General features: G+C 39.6%; 1 protein-coding gene across 2 annotated transcripts in view; it reads left to right on the top strand.

Moving 5' to 3' along the window:
- The window catches only part of LOC136874510 (sodium-dependent neutral amino acid transporter B(0)AT3), an 80,205-nt gene that overhangs the window by 19,275 nt on the left and 34,865 nt on the right, over nt 1–26,065 (top strand). For both annotated transcript variants that reach the window (XM_067148145.2, XM_067148146.2), the window contains exons 6-7: nt 14,475–14,585; nt 25,635–25,836. In XM_067148145.2, coding sequence (XP_067004246.1) covers nt 14,475–14,585; nt 25,635–25,836 — 313 coding nt within the window. The remainder of the gene's footprint in view (nt 1–14,474; nt 14,586–25,634; nt 25,837–26,065) is intronic.

Genomic DNA, 26,065 nt, shown 5'->3' on the forward strand with positions numbered 1-26,065 from the left:
GTACGAGGCTGGGGCAGAGTTTGCAAACGGCGTCCAATGAGATCCCACACGTGTTCGATTGGTGAGAGATCCGGAGAGTACGCTGGCCACGGAAGCATCTGTACACCTCGTAGAGCCTATTGGGAGATGCGAGCAGTGTGTGGGCGGGCATTATCCTGCTGAAACAGAGCATTGGGCAGCCCCTGAAGGTACGGGAGTGCCACCGGCCGCAGCACATGCTGCACGTAGCGGTGGGCATTTAACGTGCCTTGAATACGCACTAGAGGTGACGTGGAATCATACGCAATAGCGCCCCAAACCATGATGCCGCGTTGTCTAGCGGTAGGGCGCTCTACAGTTACTGCCAGATTTGACCTTTCTCCACGCTGACGCCACACTCGTCTGCGGTGACTATCACTGACAGAACAGAAGTGTGACTCATCGGAGAACACGACGTTCCGCCATTCCCTCATCCAAGTCGCTCTAGCCCGGCACCATGCCAGGCGTGCACGTCTATGCTGTGGAGTCAATGGTAGTCTTCTGAGCGGACGCCGGGAGTGCAGGCCTCCTTCAACCAATCGACGGGAAATTGTTCTGGTCGATATTGGAACAGCCAGGGTGTCTTGCACATGCTGAAGAATGGCGGTTGACGTGGCGTGTGGGGCTGCCACCGCTTGGCGGCGGATGCGCCGATCCTCGCGTGCTGACGTCACTCGGGCTGCGCCTGGACCCCTCGCACGTGCCACATGTCCCTGCGCCAACCATCTTCGCCACAGGCGCTGCACCGTGGACACATCCCTATGGGTATCGGCTGCGATTTGACGAAGCGACCAACCTGCCCTTCTCAGCCCGATCACCATACCCCTCGTAAAGTCGTCTGTCTGCTGGAAATGCCTCCGTTGATGGCAGCCTGGTATTCTTAGCTATACACGTGTCCTGTGGCACACGACAACACGTTCTACAATGACTTTCGGCTGAGAAATCACGGTACGAAGTGGGCCATTCGCCAACGCCGTGTCCCATTTATCGTTCGCTACGTGAGCAGCACAGCGGCGCATTTCACATCATGGGCATACCTCAGCGACGTCAGTCTACCCTGCAATTGGCATAAAGTTCTGACCACTCCTTCTTGGTGTTGCATTTGCTCTGTCAGTCAGTGTATATAGCACATGAGTGTTATAGCCATAATTCATTTGTAATATTATGTATAGAAGTAACAGAGTTCTTTTTGAATGTTGTTCCTCAAGAAAGATCAACTTGTGCTAATTATGTATGGCACTAAGTTCAAAATTCGTTAATGTGGTGTAGTAACATGGCTGGAAGAGTGGATCTCGTAGCAACAGTTTGATGTTGCAGACGTTAAAATAAATGGTTCTCGATCCAAGACAGAACCTATAAGATAAAATATGCTCGAGTTAGAGTTGGAATAAAGAAATGGGGCAAGAAAGTTTTAAGTAGAAAACTCACCTCAGGTGACAGGCTGTTAGTTGTAGAGTTAGATGACGAAGAAATTGCAACACTTTCAAAAGGTCCCAAACACAACTAGCCTAACTCTAATATAGCGAATGTTGCTACAAAACTTGTCAGAAGCAGAAGCACCCATCAATAAAATGCTTCATGAGTCTCAAGATGAACTAAGACATGAAGTCAAAAAACAATTAAATAAAATCTTTATTTTGTCTAACCCCAGCAATACTCATTCACATTTTGCAGACAGGAAAAAAGATATTGGACTTAAAAAGAAATTTAAAGATGTGCAACTTATTGTTACCAAGGTGGATAAAGGTAACACTACCATGGTAATGGAAAAATCTGACTACATTACAAAAACAAAAAAACTTATTTACAAATAATACCTTCTCAATAATCGGCAAAGACCCAACCCAATCCATACAATGCCAGCTTAAACAGATGCTTAAAAATACATAATTTCTTCAAACGGATAATGAAAAACACAAACTCATCAATATGAACCCAAAACTACCGGGTATTAAGGCACAGCCTAAGATCCATAAAACCGGTGTCCCCATATGGCGCTTCATAAACTTTAGACCAGGTCCTCTATATAAGACATCACAATTCATTCAACAATTTCTTAAAAAATAATATACATTTCAGTCAAACAAATCCATTAAGAATACTATAGAACTTATCAAACAATTAGACAACTTCAAACTCCAACCGCACCATTCCATACATTCTTTCAATATTACTAATATGTATACGAGTATAAAAAAAGAAAAACTCATACAGTACATATTATTACCAGGAATTTAAATACCAATAGTCAACTAATCAAATTAGAAATAACCGATTTCATATCCATTTTTAAGCTGTTAATTAACAATAACTGTTTCACTTTCGATAATACAGTGTACAAACAAGATGGTCTAGCTATGGGGTCATCGGCTTCCGGCATATTAGCTGAAATATATTTGGACTTTTTAGAACATACGAAAATAGATGAAGATGAAAAATTCAATAATATACACTTTTGGTCTCGATCCATAGATTATACTTTCATTATCTTAGACGAACGTTCTACCGATGCAGCTACTACTCTAACAAATCTTAATAACATCGACCCAGACATCAAATTTACATTAGAATCCGAAGTCAACAGTTCTATCAATTTCCTAGATTTAACTATTACCAGGCTGCTCTGTTCTTTTACGTATAAAATCTATAGGAAAACCGCTCACACTGCTACAACAACTAAACAAGACTCTACACCGCCTCTCAACCATAAACGCGCCACCTAAAATAGCTTAGTGAACCGCGCATTTAAGGTCCCTATGTCGAAGTCAGACCTCAATAAAGAGTTAGACATTATACGTGATATTGCCCACCATAATGGTTACAACAAAATCTTTATAGAACGTATAATTAACAAATTCAAACACCGCCCCAAATCAAATTTAATTAAAGAAAAAACCAAATCTAAAATCTTTTCAACATTCAGCTTTAATTGAAATATACACAGTGTCATGAATATACACTGAAGAAAATGGAAATTGCAACACCCAGAAGGAGTGGTGCTACATTGCTGCAATTGAACATGCATGCAGGATGAATGTTTGGTTGTGATTCGATGATTACACTTTCAGGTCCCTCTGACTGCAAGTTTGGACAACAATCAATACAGGATGTGCCCACCACGAGCTGCAATACATTGATGAATTCGTCGAGGCATGGATTCAATAAGGCCCTGGATTGCTTTCTGAGGAATTGTGGCCCATGCTTGCTGCACTACATGGGTCACTTGTTTCAGAGTTGTGGGTGGTTGAGGACGGTTGGACAGTTGTCGACCCATCATGTCCCACACAAGCTTAGTAGGACTGAGGTCCGGAGATCTGGCTGGCCATTCTAAGGTTGTAATGTCGTGGAGAGCTTCTCTGGAGATGCGTGCAGTGTGAATCCGGGCATTGTCCTGCTGAAACATCCCATTAGCAATGTTCGCCATCATAGGGACGACCACTGGATTGAGTACTCTATCAACTTACTGTCCAGCAGTCATTGTGCCCTCAGCAAGCACTAATTGATTTCATATTAAAGCCAATAGCTTCCCAGACCATAATGCTTGATGTTGGCCCTGTGTGCCTCTTGACAATAAGATCTGGGCAGCCCCTCTCCCCGGTACGTCGGCGCACACAATTCCGGCGATCACTGCGGGCAAGACAGAAGCGCGATTCATCACTAAAGATGACCCTATGCCATTCGTCGACCCACGTCGATCTTTCTCGACACCAGGCCAGCCTTACACGTCGCTGTTGTGGGGTCAATGGAACACCTTCAGCAGGGACACGGGCTCGTAAGCCAGCTGCCCGCAGGCGATTACCAACTGTTTGTTGTGTAACGTGGGGTGCCACAGCTGCTCGAATTTGCGCTGCTATTGCATGGGGTTCCATCCTGGCCATTCGAATGATGTAGCGATCCTCTCTCACAGTTGTCTGTTGCGCTGGGCCTATGCCAGGTCTACGAGTGTGGGTACCTTCATTTGACCACTGCTGCCATACACGTTGTACCGTAGATGCCTGTCGGCCAACACGTGCAGCGACAGTCCTTAGCGATAATCCAGCCTCACATAGCCCAATTATCTGAGCCCTCTAAAACGGCGATAGTTGTTGATAGCGTGCTCTTCTCTGTCGTTGAGGCATGTTTGATGGGGAACACTTTACTGCACAGACTGCAAGTCAACTATGTTACACCAGAGACCGTATACTGGAGTTGATTCCTCCGCGACCAATCACGTGGGGAGACCTGTAGCAACAATCCAATGGATCTGAAACTTTGATCGTTTACATACCTACATGGCATCATTCCATATCTTGAAAATCAACACAAACGAACAATGCCTTCATAGTGTTGCAATTTCCATTTTCTTAAGTGTATTTAGGAAACAGAACATTAACATCTCCTTTAGAACGAACAATAGAAATATGGACATTTTACATAACGCTAATTTAATTAGTATTTCTAATCCTTTTGCAAAATCGGTTGTATACAGATTCCACTGCAACGATTGCAGCAGCACATATATCGAACAAACTGGCCAGTCATTTAAAATTAGATACATGGAACATGTGAAGGCAATTAAATATAAAAGATTCTCTGCAGTAAGCCAACATGTACATAACTGCAAACATAAATTCTATGGTATTGATCAAGACATGGATATCATTGAAATATTAAACAAGGGCCCTTTACTAGATGTTACTGAAAATTGCTATATTCAGCTCGATCAACATTTTAATCCAAATCTAAATCTCAACGATATATCCGAAGGTAGGTGGTTTTAATGGTTTCCCATTTTCACATTAGGAAAATGCTGGGCTGTACATTAATTAAGGCCACAGGCACTTCCATCCCACTCCTAGCTCTTTCCTGCCCCATTGTCATCATAAGATCTATCTGTGTCAGTGTGACGTACAGCCAATTGTAAAAATAAAAATAATATTTTACTCCTTATTTTGAGAATGTGTGTATATATTTAACCATTTTTAATACATATAAATCCTAGTCCTGGTGATTACCAAGAAAATTGGAAATGTTACATTCAAAGGATTGAATTTGGAAGATTGCCAGAGGAGATCCTATGCTATCAACCAAGCAAGATGCTATCAACACATCTATAGGATGTCCAATGAAGTAATGGAGAGAAAATGCTAGACTGTAGCAGGACACTTGTTCCAATACTTAGAAGGAGGAAGACTAAGTTGATGAAATTTTCGATAGAGTGCAACAGATTGAGTGGGTGGGATAACGTAACAACATAGCAGACACTTCTGAGTAACCTCATGAGGCCAAAAACATTTTCCATTTGACACAAACTGTGGGGCATCTGGATGTTCTGAAAGTTACTACTCATAGAGCTAGTTATGTTGCAATAGCACTGTCTGGTCCAGTGAGGAAAGCAATGGCAAATACCTCACTCCTCACCTTGCGGGTGTGCCTCAGTTTGGCACAGTCGATGCTTCTCTGCAGTTTCCTATAACAGCATAAACTCTGGTGGTGCTATCTGAGGATTCAACCAACCTCTGTCCTGAGGACCTAACAGGCAAATGATTAGCATGAGCATTTATATGGAAACTGAAACAGGTATTTTATTTTCATGTTGAGTACTATTCTTATTGAAGATCCTTGGTCAAATGGTCAGCATAGGGCCCTAGGTATGATTCCTAGCCAGACCAGCGATCTTTTCTGCATCTGGTTACTTTTTGTACTGTTGAACGTTTGTGTTCTTTATATAGTCTTCATTTGCAAACAACACATCACACTGCAAGCCAGCACAGAAATATACAATAGTGAGTACATATATTCATATAGATTTAGCATCAGGAAGGGCATCCAACTGAAAGTCTGGGCTTAATCTATGCTAGTGATGACCCCAGATAATTGGGACGAAAGGCTAGGAGGAAGAAGAACAAGAAGAAATCCTATTTTTATTGGAATATTTACTTCAACTGCAGAATAGTTATTATAATATTTATTTCAGGCATTGGTTTAACCTGTGAAAGCTGTCATGATGATGAGTAACACTGGGACTGGTGCCGGGTCTTTTGTACCCAAGACTTAATTTTGTGTTTTCCTAAATTTTGAACACTTTTATTTAAACTCTAAGGTTGTATTTTATTCAGTAATCTGTCTAGTCAGAATATGTTGCTCTTGACAATTTATTAATTCCTTCATGCAGTTAAAAAATCAAATGTTTCTAAGTACAAAAAATGGAGAGATGGATGAGGAGGCCCAGGGAAGAACTATACCGGAACATGAGGACAATCTCAGAAGAAATCAGACTGAAAAGAGCAAGGTTTGCGGGACATGTAATCAGGATGAATATGGATAGAATGACGAAAAGAGTATGGGAAACAACAGCGAGGACACGAGGAAAGACAGGAACCAAGTGGGTAGTTGAACTCCGGAAAGATTGGTCGGAATTGGGGATCAAGGTGGAAGAAAAGGAAAATTGGAGAAGCAAGTACATACCGACTAATATGCCAGAGATCAACGATAGGGATGGATAGAGGAAAAGGATTGAGAGTCACCAGTGGAGTAGACAAGAGAAGAGGATACTGAATATCTCAGAAGAAGAGCGGGAGAGAAGAAGAGAAAGGATGAAGAGGTTCTGGGAGGAGAAGAAGAAAATGCAATCCATGAAGGAGCTGTCCGTGGTCCTACAGAGGCCGTAACGCAAGAAGAAGAAGAAGAAGAAGAAGAAGAAGAAGACAGTAAATACCAATATTGCATGCAAAAATCACTGTACTTATAAAGAATAAGAGTAGAAAAAACACTTAAGTAATTTAAAACTCACAGTACTGATCCAGGAAGCAGGTATGGTTGCCTAAAAATTACTGTGTCACTTGTTATTTCCAATAGCGTATTCTGCACATTGATGACATATAGGTGTCATTTGTTGTTTACAGATCATAGTTTTACATGTGTAACACTCAGTTATTATTTTACTGTCTGCACTAGAGGGGCAATACCCTTGTCTTGTTACCGGGTGAGTTGGCTGTGTGGTTAGGAGCACGCAGATGTGAGTTTGCATCCGGGAGATAGTGGGTTCGAACCCCACCGTCAGCAGCCCTGAAGATGGTTTTCCATGGTTTTTCCCTTTTCACACCAGGCAAATGCTGGGGTTGTACCTCAATTAAGGCCATGACCGCTTTCTTCCTACTCATAGCCCGTTCCTATCCCATCATCACCACAAGACCTATCTGTGTCGGTGCAACGTAAAGCAAATTGTAAATATAAAAAAAAAACTTGTCTTGTATGGAAATTTTTCGGTGGAAGTCCGGGCACCAAAGTGCCTTTTTCGAATAAAACAAGGAAGGCTGTTCATAACTGCTTGGCGTTTCATGTGATCGAGAAGTATTTCCTCAGACAACTGATTCAGAAATGCTTGTCTGATTACTTTCTGAGGGTTCTTCGACTGATAGATAACAAGGGAGTTTATACCAGCAACATTTATCATGGCAAAAGGTACTGCAAGCAGTTAACGTCTGCTCATGCATCCAACATCACTACCAATATCTTCTTTCAATTGGTCTTCCGAAGAAACTTCTCAGACCTTTAATACATGCCTGTCTCTTTTCCAATCCATCTTCACTGCCGCTTGAAGTAACTACTGGTGATGGAAGCTGGAGATAAGAACGCCTGTCACCAGGAAGAAAGTTATGCGAGCAAGGGAGCCATGGGTATTTTTAACCCAGGAGGAAAGAGAACAAAATAACTTCACCTTCGAAAGCCAAGAATAATGGCCGAGAGGATCCATTGTGCTGACCACATGACACCTCGTAATCTGCAGGCCTTTGGGCTGAGCAGCGGTTGCTTGGTAGGCCAAGGTCCTTCAAGGGCTGTAGTACCATGGGATTTGGTTTTCGGGAGCAGAACTGATTTACCAACGCACACAATGTGTAGTTCAAGTTTAAGAAGGAAGGTACTGAAAGCTAAAGAAAATAGAGTTTTTTTTAGAGGGTATATGAAGTCATTTTAATAACTTGTGTCAAAATAATCCATATGCCAGTCCTTGCATATTAAGGGAAGTTAATCATATAATGGAAGAAGAATGGAATTGGGCATACCCCGGGCAACATCAGAACAAACTCCATCACTTGACAGCTGGTCCTTTCAAATCCAGAAGCACTCATTATAGGTATAATGTTTCATTCAAAAGGTTGTAAAATATCTCAATAAACACAGAACGACTATCAACATCAAAAGAGGAACTCTTCCAAAATATCTGTCAAGAATACCAGTGTGATGTGCTACGTGTCCAAGAGGTCCACAGAGGTGTGTACCAAAGAAGACCTGTAACACATGGTATAAATCTCATAATAGAAAGACCTCACAGGCAATACTTATAAAACCTGGCTTTACAGTGTTCTGTACAGCATACACTGAAGAAAATAATATACAGAAGTCCTCTCTTTTGAATTTAACAGCTGTGTAGTCACATCAGTATATAAACCACCTGGTATATATTTCATCTTCAGTGGTCCTAACAATGCACACAATCAGAATACTAGCGATGGGCGATGCTCTTGCTCGAGATTCTCGAGACTGACATCACAGATCTTGAGACTCTTGCGAGAATCTCAAGACTGATTCTCCTGTGTTGTGATCTAGGGAATGTCCCACTAAGTATAAGCATAAGCTTGATAGTATACCATCAGTAGTTATTGCTTGAAATAACATTCTCACATGGAAACGTGTGCCGATAAATTTTGTCAAAAGCCTGGAAAAGTATTACATATTCAACTATGAGCCCCTTAATACCATTAACGAAAGTGGAAAAAAGAATATCTTAAATGGTCATGAGTTATATGAGGTGGACATCTCAGCTGAATAACCTTATATACTGTAATTTGTTAATAACTGTAGACAGGATGTACACCTACTTGGATACCTCGCATTTGTTGTCGACAGATTTGCAGACTGGGTCAGAGGTATTCTCTCTGACGATTCCCCTTCAGTGAAGTTATGTGTTTTTTAAGTGCCAGATCATCCCACTAGTCTCGATAAATCTCGAGGCCTCATCTCAGACTGCCCATCACTACAGAATACCCACATCATCATAAGTGACTTCAACAGCCACAGCAGTATCTGGGTGAAGATGATAAAGAACACTGAAGCAGTAATGCAATGACCACAATCCAAAAGACTACATTTACTTCACGACAGTAAACTAACTCCATCCTTCAAAAGTGGATGCTTGAAATGGGGTTACAATCCTAATTTGATTTTTTTTTTTTTCTACTTGCTTTACGTCACACTGACACAGATAGGTCTCATGGCGACGATGGGATAGGAAAGGCCTAGGAGTTGGAAGGAAGTGGCCGTGGCCTTAATTAAGGTACAGCCCCAGCATTTGCCTGGTGTGAAAAGGGAAACCACAGAAAACCATCTTCAGGGCTGCCGATAGTGGGATTCGAACCCACTATTTCCCAGATGCAAGCTCACAGCCGCGCACACCTAACCGCATGGCCAACTTGCCCGGTAATTTGATTTTTACCAGCAAAACAGTCATCTGTTAGCGTCTCAAAATTATTGCCTCTTCTATTCCAAACACACAGCATAGACCCACATTATGCCAAAGCATTGCCATTGTGCAACCTCAAACAGGCTGTTTAGGAGACTATAAAATTTCAATAACACTAACTGAGAAAAGTTTAATGAAACACCTTGCTTCAAAAATAAATTCTGTAAGGGAAGTGTATGATGAGTTTTTAGCTGCTGTTCAGGAACCATAGCAGAAATTAATTCTGCATGGATGCTGTATTGATTAAATTCCCAGCCTCAATAGAGAGAACACTCACCTCTTAGAGAAAACTATGTGGAACACTTTGAATAAAATCCTTTCAGGGAGAAAACATTAGATGCTGCACGGAAACTTACTAATACCTTATCAGAACCTAAGAAAACTCCATGGACAGACATACTGGAAAACCTAGACATGATGGGATAAAGTCTTCTATGTCTATAGTAATGACCCACCACAAAATAAAACTTATGCAAACATTACACTTAATCAGATTGCTCATTAACTTTAACAAAATGCAAAAACTGGCAAACAAGAGAAAGGGTCTAGGATACAAAGGTATATTGAGCAAGAAACTATCATTTTTGTCTACTGAAAAAGAATTGCGAGAAATCATACAGCAGTGTAAGAACAAGACACACAAGTTGAGCAGATAAAGAAATTCAGGCATACTACTGTCAAGTGGGTTGTTGAATTTTTTAATAACAGCTTAAGACATCATAACATTCCAACATATTTGAGAACAACCAAAACAATTGCCATTTTAAAATCAGGATATGACCATCCAACCCCAAAAGTTACTGGCCCATCCCACTGTTATGTCATCTTTAAAAAATATTTGAAAGAATGCTGCAAAATTATTTGTCACTACAGTTCTAGAAACACAGAAAGGAAACTAGCTTGCTCGTACAGTACATGAATTGGCAGCCTTCAGATCTCAAAGAACTGTACATCGAAAATCACTCACCTAATGTAGTGTATAGAGAGAATGGTTTTGAAAGAGGTAAGACTACAGGAGTTATATTCATTGATCTTTCATGATACTGTTTAATACTGAATACTGTTTTACAAGGTACTATCTGCACATGTTTTTTTTTTTCTTTTTTCTTTTTGAGTGCTTGGGTCTCTAGTCCTTACTCGGTCGATATTGTATGTGGAGCTAGCAAAACTGAAATGTGAAATGTGCTTTGACTGCCTCAACATCTTCTGGTTTTACAACAAAGCTTTCAGTCCTATCTTGCTTTCTGTGAGAGTCTGGTTCACTGCAAGAGACTGATTGGTGAATTTTGGCAGAGTGATGTGAGAAGATTAGTACTGTATGTAGATTAATTGGAAGATTGAGGTGGGATAGAATAAGGTGAGATCCATTGGAGAACTACATCAGACCAGTCCAAGAAGTGGTGCTTTCCATGCTGGTTCTGGTGTTAATCACTGGTATTCTGCAGTTTTTTTTTTTTTGCAGCAGTTACTTGTAAGTGAACTGGACAGTCATTATGGCTGAAGCAAAACATCAGGAGCTCTGAACTCCTGCTTAGAAAGGTAAAACTGTGCCCATCTTAAAACTTAACCAGGTGAAAGCAACCTGGACTGGGCAATGTGGAAATTTCTGAAGCAACTCAGAGGAAGTATTGGTAAAACCAAGGACAACCTAAGGAAAGGAGGTTACATAAGCCCAGGAGAATCAAACCCTGTGTCAGTGCAGAGAGCACCAGAATGTAAAATATCTGTGTCATTGTCCATGTTCTCCCATACCTTGCAGTGAGGAGCAGTTGCTTAAAGCACTTTTCAAAACCACAGCTGTTGCCTGTTTCTGGACGAAGACAATGTAGATAGAAACTATATAGAGACTGGATTTTTAAGCACTAATAAGCTAGAATGTAAACTGATTTAAACTTACTTAAGTGAGTAGCAGGAGTCTTCTAGCCCGCATAATAGTTCTGGAGAGAGATTTACTTAAATATTAGAGATTCGACCTATTAGAGTCCCTAGAATTTATGCATCTCACCTTATAGAGTGTATAGTTATCACCTTCTTCTTATGCAATGTATTCAGTCATTTCTAATTTCTTTTAATCTGTTAATATTTCTTCATAATCATAGGATCAGCGGTGTCCCATCTTAAGGATCACATGAGCATGTGAACACCCTGATAATCCCAAACAATTGAAATTTACATGATATTGTATGAAGAAAATAAGATTTTTGTTTGTTGAGAATGTATATACGAAGTTGTAAGTGCTGACTCACTTTCCATTTTCAGTTGAATCATGCACCACACCAGCTGTTCACAACCCTATTCACAACCACTGCATTGCCCACTCAAGCTCTAGGTATGCAATACGCTTGAAAGGGCAATGCTGTGGGTATAACAAATTTGAGCACAATTCCTGTGTGATCACGTTCTGCTGGCTGGCTTCTAGTGCCTTCTCCCAAAGTTCTTCTCAAATCTCAAAGATGGCAGCATGTATTGCGTAGTCCGTGGCAGTGGGTAAGGCACAGGACTGCTACCAGGGAGTGGTTAACTGACCAACCGCATGGCACTATTCTTGTCATTTGCAGATGTAGCATAATATTACTTGAGTACAAAATAGATTTATACTTTCAACTTGTGTAGTTAAAGATAATTATTAATTACAATTCCTATGGCTACATTGGCAGCCTTTCAGTAGGATAGGAATATATATTCCTTGAAGTGCAGAGGAGGGTTTGTTTCACAGCAATATTACCTGTATGTAAGTTATTTGTAAATTTTGGGATTTAACTTCATATTTGTTGTCATGTTGATTTATTCTACATGTTTTATTTTCAAAATCTTACCTAAGACAAAGAGTACACAAAAACAATTTCATTCAAAAATAAAACAAAGTAGATTATATCTCAGTCTGGTGAATGCAAGTGGTGTCTGAATATCAAAAGATAATCCCTGAGCACTGTCATCCCCAAGTCTATGAACTCCTTGGAACTGATGATGAAGGTCCTCATCAGGGACTGTCCCCATTGCACTGATCATGAGACCCCTCACTTCTACATTGTCTAGCTCATATTTATTCATATAATACAGCTCTGTAGGCAGGTAGGTGGACTTCTTTTCTCTGTCTACTTCATCTGGTTGGTCGGAGTACATTTCAAATCTTACTGTGGGATCCAATATATATCCTTTCTTCCCTTTAATGGTGATCATGTCTATCCTTCTCATGCTGCTCTTTACTCCAATGCCATATACTTCCTCATGCACTTGAAATCCTTTCTCATGGAGCGTCTGTGCTATGGACGACAACACAACTAACTGGGCTTCCATTAACCTATTAACAGACTGAGGAGCAACTTATACATAGGTTTCTTTTCATTACTGAGCTACTGCCTGGTCTGTGTGCACACTCAAAGATTTTAAGCATGTGACACCACTGCATAGGATGGTTCATAAACTCTAAACATTTTAAGGTTTTAAATTAAGACTTCATTGAAAAATTAACATTTTTTAAGTTTGTACAAGTTATAAACACTCGGGAATGAAAGCTAACAGGAGGAAAATATATAAGGTATACGTGTAAGAAACAGAAGATGAGCAGTGACTTACCATATGCTGTATGTACCAGTATGTGTGGAAAGATTACTTGCAGTGCCTGAAAAACCCAAAATATAGATATTCCTGCCCCATCTAAACTCAACTCAACAACATCAACTTCACAGTTGAAGTCTTTTTTTTTTTTTTTTTTTTTTTTTTACAAGTTGCTTTACGTCGCACTGGCACAAACAGGTCTTATGGTGATGATGGGACTGGAAAGAGCTTGGAATGGGAAGGAAACAGTCGTGGCCTTAATTAAGATGCAGCCCCAGCATTTACCTGGTGTGAAAATGGGAAACCATGGAAAATCATCTTCAGGGCTGCCGACAGTGGGGTTCAAACCCACTATCTCCCAAATACTGGATACTGACTGCACTTAAAGGACTGCAGCTATCGAGCTTGCTCTTAAACATTTATCTCCATATTCCCACCCTCTTGACCTTGGAAATTCCGAAGTTAGACATGAACTGGTGCTCAGGTCTAGAGAAGAACTATGCCTTAATATTAGATAACCAATCCTTTTTTCCATTCTCTTGTCTTGCCTGTCTTCCCCATTCTTTTACCCCATAAGAGCATCTATTTGTCAAATGTGACCATAGCCTCCAAAGACCGTAAGTAGTTCATGGGATATAACAACATTATTATTATTATTATTATTATTATTATTATTATTATTATTATTATTATTATTATTATTATTATTATTATTATTATTATTATTATTATTATTATTATTATTATTATTATTATTAAATGTGACCACTACCATTCTTATTCTATCCTCCAATTATGAGGGCAGCAGCCAAAAGTTATGGTCCATTTGTTTCATTTATATGTATTCTTATCAATGCCTGCTTATACGGTAATTTACTGCTTTCGATCAGTTTCCTGTATATATACTGTATTTGTACTGTGGTACAATTTTTATGATCAATAGAAGTCTAGTTCCATATTTTACAGTGTTCATCATGTGTTCCATGTGATGGACAACATCGTTAAGACATGTATATATGTTTCTGACAACTTCACTGCTGAATAGAACAACATATTTACACATTTTATAACTTCTTGAGATCTTGATATCTTTGATGTGACCTGACAAATTCCTGTTTTCATTGTAGGCAAAATTTTGAGATTCTACATTAGTACCGTATATGATCAAATGGAGGTACTGGATGGAAGCTGAAGTTGAAGAGCATGTTCTAGCATTATCCTTAGTAAACTGACTTTTTACAAACTGTTCCGTATTTTATGAGGATACAGTGTATACATGGGACAAACCTGGTACATTTTGCAACATAATTTGGTTGGATGAATTGATATGGCGTAAGAAACAATGCGATGTATAATAATTAATAACTTTTAAATACTGTGTTTGTTTGTGTTCTAGGTTGTGTATGTCACTGCTACTTTCCCCTATATAGTCCTAATAATATTTTTCTTCCGTGGAGTGACACTGAAGGGGATGTCAGATGGCCTGCGGCATCTATTCACTCCAAAGGTTAGTGCCTTCCTTTATCAACTTGAAATTTTACAGTTAAACATGGTACGGGTACAGCCGTTACATGTATTGTAATTAGAAAAATAAACAGGCTGAATTTTGCTCATCATTCTATTCATTCATTTAAATTTTCATGTGCACTGTCTTTGGTAACTGTCAAACTTTTCATTGAACCATATGGGTGATGTGAGAAGTTTCTATTTGCAAATAAGACAGTCTTGGTGATACAAGTCTCTCAGCAAACATAGCAAGTGAGTAAGCTTCATTGGATACTTTTAGACTATTATTCTTAAAAGTTACAACATTGAGCCTTTCACACATTTTCAAGTTACTAATGTCTTCAGGGAACTCGCTTATCAATATATTACAGAACTTTCCATTAGTCACTTTTAAATCTTTCTTAAACCAAAGTCTATCACAAATCTAACAAATGTCCCCAAAGTCATGCTATAGAAAATCTTTTCAAAATATTTTGATGCATTTTGCCAAAATACATCATACTTCGCATCTCTAAGATAGGAAACCATATTCAGATTTACTTCTAATAATAATAATGTTACTGGCTTTTACATCTCACTAACTACTTTTATGGTTTTGGAGACACAACTGTGTTGAAATTTAATCCCACAGGAGATCTTTTACATGGTAGTAAATCTACTGACACGAGGCCGACTTATTTGAACAACTTCAAATGCCACCAAACTGAGCCAGGATTGAACCTGCCAAGTTGAAGTCAGAAGGCCAGCGCCTCAACCGTCTGACAAGGAAACCCTTCCAGCTGTAAATCTCCGATCTGATTGAGATTTAGTACGACGACTTCAGTACGAATGCTTTATTCAGCCATATCAAAATTAGACGCCCGAAAAGCATTATATCAATTTTCTGCCAGAGACCCCTGACTCAATTTGAATGACGTTTCATGTCAAAGAACACATACTTTTAAAGGCATTCTTTAATAGGAGTTATCCCCATATAACTTGTCAGTCACTACAGATGTAGATGCCAAAAATTAATTATATAAGGCCAGAACTGATAATTATAAGGGACCAGCAGAACCCAGTAGACATTGTCCTGCCTGTGTATATTTACCTCGGCATATATAAGAATAGATGATCTATATGTAATCTAGAAACTATAACTAGTAGAAGAAAAATGTAGAAAAATAAAAGATAGCTCATACTGATGAGATATCATTTTTATCGATAAAAGTACCTGATGAACTAGTCCAGCCCTGCGGTGTAGGGGGCAATGCATCCGCCTGTCACCCGGCGGCCCTCGGTTCGATTCCCGGCTGGGTCAGGGGTTTTTAATTGTAAATGATTAACATCCCTGGCCTGGGGACTGGGTGTTTGTGTTGTCCTTAACACGTTCCTTTCCTCACATTCAACACTCTACACTTCAGCAATTCCTATTACATGCAGGTTCATATCATATGGTGCAAGTAGGGGCAAAAGATCTCTATAGGTCGATGCCCAAACAAATAGCTTTTTTTTTTTTTTAATGATGAACTATATACATTTTTAATTAATAATTCATGTGAATGAACAATAAGGAGCGCAAGATGTGTGAATAGCATAAAAAACTTCTCCATGAAAAAATACTGATGTGCCAACTTTCATGGTGATCGGTGAAGCACTTGATTCTTCTTACACCAGGCCTCTCCAGAGGCCACACGGCATTCATTTTACGGTACTAATTCTACATTCAGTTGCGCACACACATCGATCCGTACACAACAAAACATTCTTCAAGGAGCGCAAGATGTGCACTCACCATGGCCTTCTAGAAACATAGCTGATTAATCTTAGAATGGAGTTTCGTATCTGATTTCAGAGCCATTTTTGCAGTCACATTACTAATGGACCATCTCCCTCCTGGCAATAAAATGGCAAGTCATCTCTTCGGCCTGTATAGTCACAATCACTATTTCTTATTATTGAGGATTGAGACATCGATTTAATTTTGCGATCGATTGAACGGTATAGAAGTTGACATACTGTAGTGCCATTTAGTGGCAAGTTACAACAAAGTGGATAGCACAAAAATATTCTCCATGCTCGGTCAGTTTGGACATTTTATTCTTCACCACTTCTTCCCCTCATGCCGATGGGGCCTGAACATTTACTTGATCAGCATCCAGAAGGTCACTATTCTTCTCAGCAACCCTAAAAACTATGCTTGGGACACCAATATTGGTCGTTTTCATTTATTTTACATGGCACTCCCTCCCCTAAGGTTGCTAGTGGTGTCTTGACCCCACGGTCATTTTTACAGATAGTAAGTCACATGTGTATCAAGTTTGGTTGAGAGCCATGCTGGAACATACACACATTCTTCCATAATCTCGGTCATTTTGTATATTTTCTTCTGCACCCCTTCTCACCCGCATGTTCCTCCTGCGCATGTGGGCGGTAGAATAACACCCACGGTATCCCCTGCCTGTTGTAAGAGGCAACTGAAGAGGTCCCAGCGCTCTATGGCAACTATGGGGCCCTTAGCTGAGGCCTGGCATTGCTTCAACTTACTTGTGTCAGGCTCTTCACTTTCATCTGTCTTATCTGACCTCTCTTGGTCAACTCTTGTTCTTGTTCTTTTCTTTCTTTGGCTATTACCTTCATTTTTCGAAGTGTCGGATCTCTTCCTTTTTCTCTGTGATTAGTTAATAGAGGATGGTTGCCTAGTTGTACTTCCTCTTAAAACAATAATCACCATCATCACTCCCACCACCATCTCTCACCTCCATGCCGATGGGGCTGAACTTGGAGTTAAAATGACATCTGGAGTACACTTATTCATCTCAGCGATTCCGAAAACCATGGACTCTACATTAACCCTTTCACTCCAGTCGACTGCTATAACAGTTGGTTGGCAGCTGTGCCGTGTACTCAGCGGACTGCTGTAGCAGTCGTGCTGCAGCCGTGCCTCATAGCCGGTCGACTGCTGTAGAAGTCACGTGTCTTTCGGCTGTTTTCCAATTCACCACAATAGGCTGCTGGGTAAGTTCGGCCTTGGAGTCTATCGTGACTGTCTTGGGAGTCTATAGTTACGGCTATGATCACCAGATGACAGGAGTAACCAGTTCGAAGACGAAAGCAAATGTGTCCGGTATGCTACTCTCTTCGTGCCTTGTTGCTTTCCTGTGCTGACATGCTTGTACTTCTTGACTTAGTTTTCAGTCGCTTTGAAATTGTGAAAGACCTGTTGACGGAGGAAATATATACTGTGGAAGAAGCTCTTGCCCTTATATTGAGTAGAGACTTTGAAGAAGATGACATCGGTAGTTATTTATCATCTGATTCCACTGACGAATGACTTCAATCATACTTCAGGCACGTTTTCTACTCCAATTACCGCTTCGTCGTCTAAAAGGTTGGCCTACTCCGACGATTCGACTGAAGATGAAGATAATGTGGATGAAGATCAGGTACTTGAACCATCGAGAAGAAAAATAAATTGTAAAAAGGAGAACCGAATCCAAAGAAACATAAGTTCGATGCAGCTAACTTCGGATTGAAAAGTTTATTGGGCAATGCTTGCAGAGTGAAAAGTGCTAAAAATGTAATCATAAGCATTTCACCAAATGTGCATTTTAAACTCTGCCTGTCCTCTCCTTACATCACAGGCTGACTGTGGATAGGAGAGCGGAACAAGACGAGTACTCCGTACAGCGGACTCGGTGAGCCACTCGCTTCTCGCATCCAGAGGGTCATGCCACCATTCTCACTCTGCCGTAGTGAAAGGGTTAATGTTAGTCATTTTATGTTATTTTCATATTTAACCCCCTTTCAACCCCCACCGCTAGGGGTGCCATTTGAGATGAACTTTGACTTAAACAGCACCTTTACCGAGCTCGATAGCTGCAGTCGCTTAAGTGCGGCCAGTATCCAGTATTCGGGAGATAGTAGGTTCGAACCCCACTGTCGGCAGCCCTGAAGATGGTTTTCCGTGGTTTCCCATTTTCACACCAGGCAAATTCCGAGGCTGTACCTTAATTAAGGCCACGGTCGCTTCCTTCCACTTCCTAGGCCTTTCCTATCCCATTGTCGCCATAAGACCTATCTGTGTTGGTGCGCCGTAAAGCAAATGGCAAAAAAAAAAAAAAAAAAAAAAAAAGCACCTTTAGTGTCATAGTTCATCTCGGTGGCCTCAAAAACTATGGAAATAGCACTAATATCTGTCATTTTTTTAATTACATTTACATTTCACCCCCTCCCCTTGGGGTGTAGGGGTGTCTTACCCCCACACTATTTATTCCCCATAGCAAGTCATATTTGTACCAAGTTTGACTCATTAAACTTGACTGCGGCTTCCCATCCTCCTATATACTGGTGCAGCAATTCTTACCGTGTACCATCATGATATATAGCAAGTTGTCTTCGCCTACCGACAATCTGTCCATCAATTTCGATCCAATCTTGGTGTGGCTTTGTAATTAAATTAATTACATAAAATTACTCATCATAATAAAACTCCCTATCCAATTTGATCAAAACTGCTTCCCAAACCCTCTCAGAAGAATTAAGAACAAATTGTGAAATTTTCAGCGACATCGGTCCAGTAGTTTTTGATATTGTCTTCCATGTAGACATTACTGGACTTCATGCATCTTTGGTCATCTAAAAGATTGTAAGAAGTTGGTATAATATATCATACCCATTAAACTGACTAGACATTGTGTTGTCCAATGTATTTCAGTGTCTCTAGAATTCATGAAATGGAAAATCATTTAGTGATCAAATGTTTCTCCCAGGATACTTATTAATAAACCCACCTGTGATTATCTGTCTACCTGAGACACACACACACACAGGTCGAGGGAGGAGGGGAAGCCGTGCCACCGCCCAGTGCAGCAGGTTTTAGGGATGGCAGAACCTTAAAAAGATACAGGGTTTACAATGAATGAATTAAACATAACTATGGAAGTTTTGTATCAGTAAAGATAGGTGAAAATACGGCAGAGCCTCCTGGATGACACATGAAAATCTGACAACACTGCCCACTTGTCCATCGCTTGTCTGCTTGTCATGTTCATACCTTGGTCTACCCTTACCATTACTATGGCCTACACTTCCCTCAAAAATTACCTGAACAAGTCCTGGGTGTCTTAGGATGTGTCCTATCATTCCATCTCGTCTACTCATCAAATTTAGCTAAATCGATCTCCTCTCAACAATTCAATTCAGTATCTCTTCATTCATGATTTTATCTACCCATCTCACCTTCAATGTTCTTCTATAACACCACATTTCAAAAGCTTCTATTCTCTTTCTTTCTGAGCTAGTTACCCTCCACGTTTTACTATCATACAATGCCACACTCCACATGAAAGTCTTCAGAAATATCTAATTACTATATCAATGTTCAAAGTGAACAAATTTCTTTTCTTAAGAAAGGCCTTCCTAGTCTGCAATTTATGACCTCCTTACTTCTTCCATCGTTCATTATTTTACTACACAAGTAACAATATTGATCTACTTACAACTTCATTTCCTAATCTAACATTTCCTGCATCACCTGACTTTGTTTGACTGCATGCCATTACTTTTGTTTTGGACTTGTTTATTTTCATCTTGTACTCCTTCCCCAAGACTATGTCCATACCATTCAACAATTTCTCTAGATTTTCTGCAGACTCAGATAAAATAACAATATCCTCAGCAAATGTCAGGGTTTATATTTCCTCTCCTTGGATTGTGATTCCCTTTCCAAATTCCTTTTTTATTTCCTTTAACACCTGTTCTATATAAACAATGAAAAGGAGGGGAGACAAACTGCAGCCTTGCCTCACTCTTTTCTGGATTGCTGCTTCTTTTCCAAAGCCGTCGATTCTTATACTGATTTTCGTACAGATTGCAGGTAATTCTTCTTTCTCCATATCTGATCCTCATCACCTTCAGAATCTCAAATAGCTTGGTCCAATCAACATTATTGAATGCCTTTTCTAGATCTACGAATGTCACATACATGGACTTGTTCTGAATTTGGTCCTCTAAGATCAATTGTCTTTCCATTCTTCTGTAAATAATAACATCGTAACATTTTTTAGGCATGAGATACTAAACTAATGGTGCAGTATTTTTCACACTTGTAAGCACCTGCTTTCTTGGGAATAGCTGTAACAATATTCTGCCTAAAATCGGATGGCACTTCTCCTGTATCAGACATCTTACACACTAAACGGAATAACCTCATTATGCTGGTTTCTCCTAAGGCAGTCAGTAATTCTGAGGCTGTGTCATCAATTCCAGGTGCCTTGTTCCTCTTTAGAACTCTCAAAGCTCTGACAAATTCTGACCTCAAAATTAGGTCTCTCATTTCATCAGCAACATCAGCATCTTGTTCCAGAACCATATCATCTACTTCTTTACCTTGATACAACTGTTGGATATGTTCCTGCCATCTTTCTGCCTTGTCTTCTTTCCCTAGAAGTGGTTTTCCATCTGCCTCTTCTACACCTCGTTTACCATTCTCCAAGGGTTTCCTTGATTTTCCTGTATGCAGCATCTACCTTTCTTAAGACCATACAACCTTCAGCATCCCATGCACTTCTCTTTCAGCCATTCTTTCTTAGCTGCCCTGCACTTTCTATTAACTTCATTCTTTAATCACTTGTATTCTTTTCTGCCCTCCTCATTTTTTGCATTCTAGTAGTTTTGTCATTTGTCAATCAGGTCTAGTATCTCCTGAGTTATCCATTGATTCTTAGTTGATCTTTCCTTTCTTCCTAACCTTTCTTCAGCAGCCCTTCTGACCTCATTATTCATGACTGTCCATTCTTCCTCTATTGTGTTTCCTTCAGCCTTTTCATTTAGTAGTTGTGCAACATGTTCCTTGAAATAACCCCTCACACCCTTTTCTTTCTACCCTGTTCTTTCTACAACTTCAGATGGCATTTCATGACCAACAAGTTGTGGCCAGAGTCCATGTCTGCTCCTGAGAAAGTCTTACAATCCAGCACATGGTTTCTATATCTCAGCCTAATCATAATGAAGTCTGTTTGATACCTTCCTGTGTTTCCAGGTTTCATCCACGTATACAGCTGTTGTTCGTGGTACTTGAACCAAGTATTAGCAAGGACTAATTTATGATTGGTGCAGAATTCAACCAGCTGAATTCCTCTTTCATTCCTTTGTTCCAATCCAAATTCTCCTACTGCATTACCTTCTCTTCCTTTGCTTACCACTGCATTCTAGTCTCCCATCATAATTAGATTCTCATCAACTTTTACATATTGTATTAAGGTAAAAGGACCAGTAGATGACAGTGGACCAGTAGATGGCACTTGCAGATGTTAAACCAATTCTTAAGCTTGTAAGGGAAGTTATAATCGTTTTCAATCAATAGTTCCCTTCTATGATTCCAGAGTGCAGCATATGAAATACAGGGAAATATAGTAGTACCTTCTCCATATTTCCAAAGTGGTTTTATAAAGAGCCGTATGAGCATTAGATGTAAAAATGGCGTCTGCTTAAAGTTAGTGTTAACGAGGAAGTAACAATACAGGTATGTTGCTGGGCAGAGTTTTGTTGTACCTTGGTCATTTGATTCATTTTTAACAAATACATTCTTTGGGGAGGGTAATATTAGCATATTCGGAAGTTATAACTTCGACTGAACAAATATATTGTTAGTGTCATCTATCGGTCCCTAATATAGCTAGTGGATTAGTAGTTGACAGGGTATGCCATCTTCTCAACCCGTCCACAAGACCTCATGGGTCTAGTAGTTGACATGACAGCCTGAATGTGTATACTTCAATGTGATAGCAAATTCTGGTGAATACAGTTGTTCATATCAATATATAATTGGTAAATTATATTATAGGAAGGAAAGGAAATCTTAAAGGTGATGGAATATTACATTAATGATGAGTAGCAGTCTATGTACGCCTATAAATCATGGCACAGTTATAGGCACACTTAGGACAGAAGGTATGGCCTGTTTTGATATATTTAACTTCAGTCAGAATTAACAGAATTTGTTAAACATTATCAAATTTAGGTACATGTATGTTTAAGTGCATTCCATATATACATTTCTGATAAAGTGATGTTATAGCTCAGTTACTACAGTTTGTTGAAGGTATGTTCAATTTGCAGGTGCTCTGAGCTAAACATTGCCTTTGTTATTAATTTCAGAGTCTGTATCTGTCTTATCATGCCTGCCAGGGGTAAAGGATCACTTTTAAATACTCCTTGGAGTCAATGCAAAATGCCATCCAAGCAGTTAAGAAGGACATACCATATTCCACTGCAGCTATTAGATTTGGTGTTCCACGTGCAACATTGATGAACATTTGCAAAAAATGCAAGAGTGAACAAACGCCTTTCAGAAAAAATAATGGGTCCGCCAAGTGTTCTAAATGAGGAAGAAGAATATATGCTGTGTGACTGGATAGTGAAAATGGGAAAAGCTGGTTTTCCAATAACAAAAAAACGAACTCTTAGTGAGCGTGCAATGATTAGTGCACGAATTAAAGCGTGACAATCCGTTTACTGATGGTAAACCTAGCAAATCCTGGTGCACATCATTAATGAAGAGACACCAGGAATTAAGCATATGCATCCAAAGCATCCAAATGGTTTTTCAATGATTCCTTTGACTGAGGGGAAGGAAGAAGTCCCAGTGTTTCGGCAACCCAGCAGCATGTGGCATGAATAGCGAGTAGCCATAGAAGTAATGGAAAAAGAAATTGGTGGAAGTAAAATGGAATTTTTCAAGCAGAAAAGAAACTGTGGCAGCTGGATAGAAGTCATTAAAAAAGAGGACAGAAACTTATTTTTCTTGTGGAGGAAGTTGGTGGAAATTGTTGAAGTCCACTCACCTCCCATGATGAACAGCCCATTACTAATCGATAAGGACATACCAGTGCTTGATGCCACACCTACTGTCATGAATCAAGTTACTATTCTGGCAGTTGCAAATGAAAACACAGCACATATGCCTCAAAATGAACTGTCATTGTCAGAGGTTTCTCCTTCCACAAGTCAGTCACCAACTCAAGGATCATCATTAGATTTTCAGCCCATCCCCTCAACATCAACACAGAATCTAAATCCAACTGAAAATATTTCAATCACTCCAAATATGAAACATTCACTTGAGGACAATAGGTGTCAACATACCAATGCTACTGGTGAGAATGTTCCACAAGCAATGTCCCTTCAAACGAGTGTTATTTTACCCTAAAGAACTACCTTCAACAACACCAAAAAGAAAGAAGGAAAAAATTCCAAGTGTTGTGGTATCAAAAGATTGGCAGTTATTCCAGGAAAGGAAGCAAAAAGCAAAAGATGAAGCAGAGAGATTGAAAGAAGAAAGAGCAAAGTTCAGAGGAGAAACTATGAAGAAAAAATGTGCTGAATTAGAAATGAAAAAAGTCAAGAAGAGGCTTAAGTTGACTGAAATTCCAGAAAATGACAGTGAATCAGAAGAACGTGTTTTGACAAGTGCCCCAACGAATTTCCGTAAGGGAGTTCATATGATATGTGATTATGAGGGTCAATATTATCCTGGAATTATTTTGAAGTTAGATACAAATCGGGCATGTATCAAAGTAATGGCCGTGGCAGGAATTAATGCATGGAAGTGGCCAAAAACTGACGATGTGTGTTGGTATGATAAGGAAGATATAAAGGAAGTGATTTCAAGCCCCAAATTGTACACTAACAGAGGACGCTATTGAGTACCAGAAATTAATAAATATCGCACATTTTAAGATATCTGGTTCAATGATATAACTTTGTTTCAGTATTGCTTTGTATTCCCTTTATTTAAAGTTTTATATATATGAATAATGAAAAGTTTGTGGGTTAGTAACTTTTTATAAACAAACTGTCAACAACTGGTGTCGTGATGTGTCAACTACTGGCGCAATGGCTAAAGACAGATGCCATCTACTGGTGACTTGCCATACCTGTTTTTCTTGTTAGATTTTATAGTTGGGAAAGAATCCATTTATTACTTTCATTATATTTTTATGTAAAGGGATTACTGAAGTAAACAAATCAATAATAAATTTAATAGTTCACCCTGCACGGAATTCAATAGGAATATTTGTGTCTGAAATTTCCCTTAAAGTGTCATCTACTGGTCCCATTACCTTAAATCTTCTATTCTTCATATATTCTTTTGACTTCATCATCCACTGAACTAGTAGGCATCTGTCTACTTGTCTATCTTGACAACAATAATCCTTTTACTATGCTTATTGTAGTAACTTACCTGCTGCCCAATTTTCTTATTCATTATTAAACCAACTCCTGCATTTACCCCGTCTGATTTTGTGTTGATAATTCCATAGTTGCCCGACCAAAAATTCAGCTCTTCCTGTCAACTACATCTAACTTTAGTCTATCCATCTCCCTTTTCAGATTCTCTAAAATTCCATGCTCTGACTCGCAGAATGTATCCATCTTTCTGATGATTACCCCCTCTCGTGTAGTCCCCATCCAGAGATCCGAATGAGGGACTATTTTACCTCTGGATTATTTTACCCAGGAGGAAGCCATCATCAGTACATCATTCATACAGAGAGAGTTGCATGTCCTCGGGAAATAGTTAGGGCTGTAGTTTCCTGTTGCTTTCAGTCATGTAGCAATATCAACAGGCTAAGCTGTGTTAAGTATTATTACACAGCCATATCAGTCAATCACCTAGACTGCTGCCCTTACAACTTCTGAAAGGCTGCTACCCCCTTTCGATGAACCATTCGTTAGTCTGATCTCTCAACAGATACCCATCCAATATGCAATATGGTTGCACCTATGGCTCAAGCTATCTACTTCACTGGGATGCATAAGCCTTTCCATCATGGCAAGGTCGTATGGTTTCTATAATATTCTAGAAGAAATAACCTGTACATGGCTTACTGGAGCAGAGAATTGATGATGATGGTGATGATTATGATGAAATACGCTTTCTAACTGTGAAATAATTACTGAAGTCAGTTGACTGGTTCCCAAGTTTAGCCTTCAAATACAAACCAATTCATAAACTTCTCTCCTTATAATATAATATTAGTAGAGATAAACTCGTTTGTGTTTGCAGTGGTACACCCTAGCTGACCCTGTGGTGTGGCTGGAGGCTGGTACGCAGATCTTCTTCTCATTAGGCCTTGCCTTTGGAGGGCTCATAGCATTCTCCTCATACAACCCAGTCAACAACAACTGCTATCGAGATGCCATCATGGTGTCACTCACCAACTGTTTCACCTCCATGTTTGCTGGCATAGTTGTCTTCTCTATCATAGGTAAGAACTAAAATTTCTACATTTTCCTGTGAAAATGCTTTACCAGAACTTAACTTGCATGTCCTCTTTCCTAACTTTCTAATTTAGAAGATTTTACATGCATGATGAAATGAGGTAGAATATAAGGTAGTTTTAGAAAGATGTTCTCTGATTACAGATTTCCTTTTCGTGCTTTCAAATCTATACCTACACAGGGCCAAATTTAGGGGTAAGCTGACTAGGCTGCACC

Source organism: Anabrus simplex, chromosome 5, assembly GCF_040414725.1.
Source record: "Anabrus simplex isolate iqAnaSimp1 chromosome 5, ASM4041472v1, whole genome shotgun sequence".
NCBI classification, from domain to species: Eukaryota; Metazoa; Arthropoda; class Insecta; order Orthoptera; family Tettigoniidae; genus Anabrus; species Anabrus simplex.